Source organism: Pinus tabuliformis, chromosome 9, assembly GCF_031772625.1.
Source record: "Pinus tabuliformis cultivar Carrire ecotype Pingquan chromosome 9, CPIR1, whole genome shotgun sequence".
Taxonomy (NCBI): domain Eukaryota; kingdom Viridiplantae; phylum Streptophyta; class Pinopsida; order Pinales; family Pinaceae; genus Pinus; species Pinus tabuliformis.
In genome coordinates this window covers 1,326,156,337-1,326,165,615 of record NC_142307.1, presented here as the reverse complement: position 1 = coordinate 1,326,165,615, position 9,279 = coordinate 1,326,156,337, and the positions used below count along the sequence as shown (strand labels likewise).

Sequence of the window (9,279 nt, the reverse complement as noted above, 5' to 3'; positions counted from 1 at the left end):
GTTTAAGAGAAGCACCCAAGAAATGCTGTTTCCATAACATTTCCGTTTCTTGATTATTTCTTAGAAAATCTTTACCCTGCCATACCATTTCTGAACACAGAATTCCAGAATAAATTAACTATCGACAGAACATGTAATCAACCACTCAAATTTCTATCAATGCCATAACACAAACCAGCAAAAGCCACGATAGTCTATCATATGGTACGTTCTCCAACAGGACTGATTTTGAGAAACGACAGGAGCACAGAAGTTTTCTGTCAAATCAAGAAGAAATCTAGATATTTCATCTTTCATGCACATGTACATGTCAATATTAGTTTCAGAAATCATTTGCAGATATCATATGCACAATCAAGAAAAGCACACTATTTAAGACGGTCTATCTCCCATAGTATGCTAAAAGTATGAGTGCTCTGTAGCTGAAAAATGTATGCACTGTGAAACTGTGATGTTTCATTGCAGTGTGCAATTTTCTGGCACTTGGCACCTAAGCCAATGTAAACACCATATTTTAAAGTTCAATTCTGTTTTTCGATGGAAAAGAAACTTTAGGACAAAGGGTGTGGGAGTATGAACTGAAGGGATAACTGTCCAAATAAACCAAGCTAGTTCCCATAAGAAAGCCCTGCTGAACAACTTAAAGAAAATTATTTCCATGATATGGATTTTTAATTTCTTTAGAAAAATAATGGCTAATACAAACTTATGTGGCTGTACCCTGAATGACCAAGGATATTGGAAGAAATACCACAAATTGCAAAACAAATACAAGGATAGCTGATCAGGATAGCTGTGTTTGTTGAGTATTTGGAGCATCCATATGTGTGATTCCAGACTCCCCTACCTTGGCTTCAGAAGGTCTTAATCTTGAAAAAGGTTTTCTCAAAAACCGCCATTTTCGAGGCTTGTTCAACCCTAGAAGCTTCTGCTGCTGCTTATGGAATGTTCTGTTTGCATGCCATTTCCCACCTCGCCATCCAAGCCCATACCTGTCATGCCACACCTTATAGTTTAGCTTCATTGCATTATATCTGACTGGCCAGGAGGAGAACAAAAAGAAAATGCTATTGGAATGAGTAATCTTGAATATAGCAATCTTATAAGTTAGCAAAATAGCAACCAAGTTGAAAGTGTCCCTTGCAAAGCAATAACACAGAAAGCATGAAAACTCCGAGCAAGGAAATAGTCTATATATCATGGTCAAGACTATCTAGTACTTGGATGGTGCACAACAGGATGTGACCATTTCTTGATTTTACCTATTCTTGTAAAATCAGAGTATGAATATATCCAAGTTATCATGTCTGGAACCGATCAAGGGTCAGAACCAGAATAGCACTGGAACCAGAAATGTAATCCAGTTTGTGAACTAGTCTACTAAAGGATACATAAAATATACAAAGTTTCGTTTATAAAAAGTTTTCCTGTCCTAGGGTTTGGGAGGAGGGCAGGGGGTTTTACTTGTTTTTTCCCTTATGTCCCGAACCGTCACTGGTCCCACCAATCTGATTTGCTTGTAACTTGTAACCAGTCTGAACCGGCCACTGGTTCAAAGGCCAAAGGGTATAGACCAGTTCAGAATGGATGGTCCTGATAACACTGGAATATATAGGCCCCATATTATGTCCAATTTGTCTGAGTCAAATTTTCATATTTTCCTTATGCTGAGTTCATAGTTTCTATCATGCAAAATTATTTCAAAAGGGTTTCATTCTTGGTCAGATGAATAGAATAGCTACAATAAAATAATAAGCAAACTGGATCAGCTATTTCATTGGTACCTCTGTAACCCAGGAAGGGTCAGTATGCCGAGGAAATTTTCTGGATATGAGCAGGTGTGGAAATAACTCCATAAAGTTCAATAAATGATTAGAAAGAAAACAAGAACACTTGCTTTTTTAAACCATGCATTTGATGTGAAGGTCGTAAGATCCAGCTATAAAGTTTACTTCAAAATCATGTTAGGCTCAGTTTAAGAGGTATGTCCGCCTTGAATTTTGGATTGATATTCTGAAATGTGAGTATAGGAATCTTGCCAAATCTAGAGTTTAAGCAAATATAAAATGTCCTTACTGATCAAACTATGCACTATTCACTTCAAACCCGGTAATCCCCCAAAAATTGAAAAACTCAAAAGTGCTACAGAAAGATTGCTTTTTCTAAGGGCTGATCCAAAACCTGATTACATTTTAATGTCCCCACAATACAAAAAACAGTACTCTGAAAGTAGAATAGAATAGATAGAACAAAAATATCCGCTGACAAGGAAAAATTGGGAAAAAATTTGGTATACACTAGGTAGGTTGTAACATATTGTTCTAACAAGTACAATACATATTCCAAACACGTGAAACTTTATTTACAGGAATACAGACACAATCATTTGCACCGATTAAATCCCCTGTAGGCTGTTTGAAAGGAAATGTGTGAAGGTAAACTTCCTATGCTAGCAGGAAATTCAATTCTTGAAATTAATATTGGAATGATGTCCTTATTACAAATAAAACACAGAGAAATACCCAATAATTAGAGAGGTTCCCACGGTAGCAACACATGCTGGGTAGCTAACATTTCCTGTATTGACAATTTTCTTGAGCTCCTCCTCTTCGACATGATGAACCTTTGTCATCTGCAAACAATAATGTATATCAAAATCGAATATTGACTCTAGTCTAAGTAGAAAACAATTAATATTAACTATATTAGTATATACAATGTTCACACAGGGGCATAGAAAGGAGTAAAATACAGAAAGAAAGTCTTGCACAAGTTAATCCACCAGCCAAATCAACCAAGATTTTTAATATCACATAACAACTTCTCATAGAAACCAAAGAAAGAGCAGACCATAGTTTGCCTGCACCAAGCATACAAATTAAGATGGCAAATCTAACTCACCTGCATGAAGCATGTTCCTACAGAAAATGAGACAAAACATATATTATTAATTCAATCCAGAGCTACATATTTTGGGATCTCAATAAAACCTGGTGTACAATGTAAATGGATTTTGTTTAAAAACCAGCCATCGTGTCTTCTAGCATAGAGAATACATCATTAAGAACCCACATACTGTAATTACAGTTCAATAATACTAGTATATGATTTAAAAATTTAGGGTTCTAAGGGCACTTACATCCCAACAAATAACAAAAATCTCACCAAGTGTTGTATATTCAAAATCAGTATATACACCCACAGGGCGTAGTACAAACAGTGACAGGGTGCTCTGTTAAGGCACTTCGTGGTGTAAAGGTTGCCGGTTCGAAACTCCGTGGGCAAAAAACCAGCCATGCTAAGGGCTGGTGTGGCCCAGGCCCAATGCAATCCCCAGGTGATTTTACGGCTTAGATGCCCCTGGGTCGCAGCTACTCAAGCCACAGGTTAGTCGTGCAGTCATCTCAAGACTCACATAAACTAGCAAACAAAAAAATCAGTGTATACATATCATCTTCAAAACAATGCCAACAAATATGGTAAAGTGCCATTATTCTTGCTATATCTGAAAGATAATATGAATTTGTCAAAAAATATCTTTTATTTTAAAAGAATGGTGTATAAAGATTAAATCACATTAAAACAGGCTGTTCCAATGTCCCATAAAGACATTAATAGCAGACACCAGATAAGTCCGTTTTCTTCTAAGATTTAGAATTATTGAAGTACGCTCCCATACAAAAGCAGACATACAAGGAAAGGTTTGCAGCCCAATTAGCAAGAACTTGAAGGGGATTTTGGAAAGAACAATGCAGAAAAGGACTACAAGCTTAATTAGAGTTGCAGATCAACATGACTATAAATAAGTATTTTCTGTTGCGGACTTTCTTCAAACATTGCTGGACCACAGAATGTCCTTCCATGAATGAAACTCCATACCTTTTTTCAGATACATGTTTTATCTCTAGAAAAAATGTGCATTTTAAATGAAATTTATTTCTTTTATGTTTCTAATTAGACATATAAAATTTCTATAGCCATCAATCATTAGTTTTTGACTGTACGCGACAGGGCTTCTGTCAAGCACCAAAGTTTTAGTACAAACACTACAGTTACCTTCCAGTTTCCAGTAATTATATCACACCAAATTAATAAATCAGAGTACAGACTTCAGCAAATCTGAAAGTTTCTTGTGCAGAAAAAAACCTGTGTTGATGAAACCCTCGTCCCTTTTGTAATGAACAAGGTTTGTATACTCAAGACTATTCAGAATATCTGGAATATGTAAATATCCATTTATAATTTTATAGGACAAGTAATATACTTATATAAGAATGTTTGAATGTACAAGTGATATGATATGTTGGTTACAAATGAGGACCCTGTTTATATACCTAGGCAGGTGCGCTTTCATAAAGAGTCACCCTTTTATGACTAATTATACTTTGTTAATTATTATTTATGTTATTGTAGAAATTTCTGTTTTCCCACCCCGGTTTTCAGTTTCTCCTTATTTCTCCCATATAGTTAAATGCCATTTCCCATAACCATACATTTAACAAGCTGGAAAAAATAAATTTGCTGAAAACACAAATTCTGGAAATTTTACAGAACGCTGGAAATTGCAGAAATAAAAATCAGCAGTAATAAACAGCCATTAAAACACATTTAAACACTGAGATTTTTGGTCAATGTGACCCTGGAAAAACCCCCTACAACTCTTGGGGAAAACCAGTTTGAGAGCTTTTCTTTATTTCTGAAAATTGCTTTTTTACAGTGAGAAATATTCAGCAAAAAATCAGCAAGCAAATTTACAACTTATCTCTTTTCCCATGCCTCACAGCAAACTGGAAATTACAGCAAACAGGACAGCAATAAATGTTGTATGGCCTCCTCGATTTTCGTGCCCACTTTCAGCATTAAATGTTGTTGTACGGCCAGCATTAAATGCGTTGTACGGACTGCAATAAATGCATTGTACGGCCCTCGTTTTGCGTGCAAAAAATCAGCAAACTACTCTTCGATTTTTGTGCAAACCACTCCTCGAAAATCGTGCCAAAATCTGCCTTTCACTGTGTTGAACCAGCTGTACAAATCTGCTCAACTGTGCCTTGGAATGTGTGCCAAGCTGTTGTCTCCTTCTCCCTGCTCAGAAATCTCCCTTGCTCTCTTGCTCTCCTTCTCCCAATCTGCTCATGAAAGAATGAATGACCTTTTCCTCCTTTAATCTAACCCCAAGTGACTTTTGGGTGATCCAAGTGACTTTTGGGTGATCCCTAAATCCAATGGCTGAAATAGATTTAGATCAATGGCTGAAATTAAATGCTCATTTAAATCTCACTTTCTATTTTTTTAATTTACCCCACTTTAATAAAGACCCACTTAGTCATTTATTTCCAAAGTCACTTTTCCTTTCTAATTTTTCATTGACTTTATAAAAGTCACTTTAAAATTAGACTTACTAACTTTATCACTTAAAGTCGCTTTTAAATTAGATTTAACTTTATAAAAATTATAAAGTTACTTTAGGAGAAAAAATAAATTCTTTTGGACACTTTTCCCTAGGCCAAAGATCAAAGCCTAAGGAACCATCTGTCCTCCGGTACCAAATTTCAACACTCCCTCTTACCGAGGAAGGTGTTCCTCACCACACCCATCTTGTCTCTGAAGTAGACATGCTTCCCCCGTGGTAAGGCTTTGGTAAAAAGATCTGCAACCTGCTCATCAGTGGAAATATACTCAAGCTTCACAGCTCCCTTCTGAACATAGTCTCTGATGAAATGATATCTGATCCCGATATGCTTTGACCTGTCATGAAAAACTGGATTCTCCGTGAGTTTAATGCAACTCTGATTATCACAGTAAATCACTGAAGGTCTCAACGGCTGACCAAATAAGCCAAACAACATCTTGCGAAGCCAGATAGCCTCACAACTAGCTAGACTGGCTGCCATATACTCTGCTTCCGCTGAACTCAGTGCTACTGACTGCTGCTTCTGGCTGAACCATGACACTACTGCTGAACCCAACCCAAAACAACACCCTAAAGTGCTCTTCCTATCAAAAGCACAACTTGCCCAATCAGAATCAGTGTATCCTGCCAATCTCACTCCATCTCCCTGCCTGTAGTCCAGACCATAATCCACTGTCCCCTGTAAGTAACGCAAAATGTGTTTTGCAGCCACCCAGTGAACCTTCCTAGGCTCACAAATAAACTGACTCATCGTGTTGACTGCAAAACAGATATCTGGTCTAGTGTTGACCAAATACATCAAGGAACCAATTAGCTGCCTATACAATGTGGGATCCACCAACTCGGAATCCGAAGCATGAAGCTTCTTCCAGTTGGTGATCATCGATGTCGACATGGGTCTACAATTCTCCATGTGGAATCTGCTAAGGATGTCCACAATATACTTCCCCTGCCCAAGGAAGAAATGTCCCTCCTCCTGCCACACCTCCAAGCCCAAAAAGTAATGCATCAAGCTGATGTCCTTCATCTTAAACTTCGTCGCAAGATCTCTCTTGCAGTGCTCTATGAGTCTCTCTGCACCTGTAATGACCAAGTCATCCACATACAGCACCAGAATGAGAGGCTCCTCACCAATCACGATAAAGTAAAGGTTCGGATCTGCCTCACTCTTTGTGGAACCCATCCCCTGCAAATATGTATCTATCCTGGAGTACCAAGCTTTGGGAGCTTGCTTCAGGCCATAAAGGGCCTTCTTCAGTCTGCACACATGGGACTCCTTCCCATGCACCTCAAAGCCCTGTGGCTGCTCAATGTACACCTCTTCCTGTATGAAGCCATTAAGAAATGCAGTCTTCACATCCATCTGGTGGATCTTCCAACCCATCTCTGTTGCTATCGATATAATGGAGTGGATCGAAGTATATCGAGCCACGGGAGCGAAGGTCTCCTCATAATCAACTCCCTCTACCTAGGAGAACCCTCTAGCCACAAACCTTGCTTTGAATTTCTCAATGCTGCCATCTGCAGCATGCTTTACCTTGTAAAGCCATCTGGAAGTAACCACGGATTTGCCCTCAGGCCTCGGCACCACCTTCCAAACATCATTCTTCATGATAGAAGAATACTCCTCCTGCATGGCCTCTCTCCAGACCTGCTGGCTAGCTGCCTCCTCATAACTAGAAGGCTCCGAGTCAGGGATGCTGGTAACCATCGCCATATAGCTACAAACCTCTCAGGTGGTCTACTCTCTCTGACCGGCCTCTTCGGCTCAGCAACAGATGTGGCATCTCTCAAGGTGTCCTGAAGCCACTTGGGCTTTCTCTTCCCTGAGCATGCTTCTCCCATAGGAGAATGAAACTCCTCCTCATCACCATCAGTAGCCTGAACTCCTGACTGTCTGTCTGTTGTCCTCCTGCCTGCACCTGAACCTGTAGAAGTTGAGGTACCGTGTGAACTGTCCATCAGTGGACTCCTTAGTGAACTGCTCTGTGAACTGCCCGGAGCACCACCCCTCTGGCTCGGCGAGCCACTGCTCACTGACGGACCTGACATCCTCATAGATGTACCTCCGGATCCTCCTGATCCCTACCCACTGGATCCCTGCGACTGACTCAACTGCTGTTGAGGGTCTGGCTGATCCAGATACTCTAACTTTCGTGACCTCCTAAAGGCCCTGTCCTCCTCGAACTTCACATCCCGTCTGACAACAACTCTCCTCTGTGCAGGAATGTAAATCCGAAAAGCCTTTGAGGTCTCACTGTAGCCCACAAAGATACCCTTCTCTGCGGTGGGCTCTAGTTTGGTCCTCTTCTCCTTGGGTATATAGGAGTATGTAATGCATCCAAAGATATGATGATGACCAATATCAGGCTTCTTCCCAGAGAAAGCCTCCTCCGGAGTCATGTGCCCCAAGGCACGATGCGGACTCCTGTTCTGCAAGTAAACAGCTGTGTTGCAGGCCTCTGCCCACAAGAACAATGGCAACCCCTGATCATGTAACATGGCTTTGGCAGCCCCTATGATGGATCTGTTCTTCCTCTCCGCAACCCCGTTTTGCTGGGGGTTGTAAGGAATAGTGAACTCCCTCCTAATGCCTGCCTCCGCACAATAATCAACAAACTCTCCAAGGGTGTACTCTCTTCCATTGTCCGACCTCGGGGACTTGATCTTCCGACCTGTCTGTGTCTCCACAAGAGCTCTGGACTCCTGAAACCGCTTGAAGACCTCACTCTTGGTCTTCAAAAAATAAATCCAGGTCCTCCTGGAGTGATCATCAATGAATAAAACATAGTACTCATATCCACTCAAGGAAACATGAGACATCCGACCGCTCACATCAGAATGAATCAAATCAAGTATCCCAGTCGCTCTGCTGTCACTGCTGGGAAAAGGGGATTTGGCAAACTTGCCCATCGCACAACCTCTGCAAGTATCAAAGTGATCAGTACTGAAATCTGGCACACCTGTAGTGATCTCCTACAATGTCCTCAAGGCTCCATGATACATATGTCCCATCCTGCGGTGCCAAATCTCACACAGCTCAGAACTGCTAGCTCTGCTGTCGGTACTACTGCTCAATGCCAAAAGGGGCTGGAATGCAAACTTGTACACCTTTGCACGGCGTACACCTATCACTCTAGCTGAATCAGCTGGAGTGCCCCTGGGATACATCAACACCTGTCCTCCCCTGAACAGTACCTCATATCCTCTGTCCTCCAAAGCTGAGACGGATATGAGGTTCTTCCTCATCCCTGGCACATAAAGAACATCTGACACTTTCAAGGGAGGTTTTGACTCCCTCTGAAATGTCAGTGTCCTCACCCCGACTGCTCTAACAACTCTGTCATCACCGAGTACTCCCTCAATATCAGTGCCACTCTCTGAAAGCTCTGAGAAGTACTCACGGACTCCTGTCATATGACGTGAAGCCCCACTGTCCACATACCAGATACCTGAAGATGCTCCGCTAATCGAGGGAAAAGCATGCTCCCTCTGAACCTGTGTGGCAGGTGATCCTGCACTAGAGGACTCACACATAGTGAACGCAAACTCTCGGTCAAAACGACCTGCAAAGTCCTCAATCTCTGTTGAAGCTGCCACGTCCTGGTTCTTCCCCTTCTTCTTCTTCTTCTCCGGACACACAACTGCATAGTGTCCCATCTTTTGACAATTCCAATACTTCACCTTGGAATAGTCCTTCTGTGTGTTTCCCTGTTTACCTTTACCTTTGCCTTTGCCCCCACCACTGCTTGTGGAAGCCTGCTTTTTCCCTTTGCCTTTCTTGCCTCCTGCCACTAGTGCTACATCCTCATCCTGCTCAACTGGCTTGGCTGCCCCAAGCTGACCTTTCCTGATCTCTGTCTGAA

The 9,279-nt window shown here is 41.2% G+C and overlaps 1 protein-coding gene across 1 annotated transcript in view; it reads right to left on the bottom strand.

Annotated features, from left to right (window-relative positions):
• Positions 1 to 252: 252 nt before the first annotated feature.
• The window catches only part of LOC149153416 (triacylglycerol lipase-like protein), a 63,905-nt gene continuing 54,878 nt past the window's right edge, over positions 253 to 9,279 (bottom strand). The window contains exons 4-5 of the mRNA XM_089440068.1: positions 2,523 to 2,632; positions 253 to 992 (exon numbers count right to left, since the gene is read on the bottom strand). Coding sequence (XP_089296194.1) covers positions 785 to 992; positions 2,523 to 2,632 — 318 coding nt within the window. The 3' untranslated portion in view covers positions 253 to 784. The remainder of the gene's footprint in view (positions 993 to 2,522; positions 2,633 to 9,279) is intronic.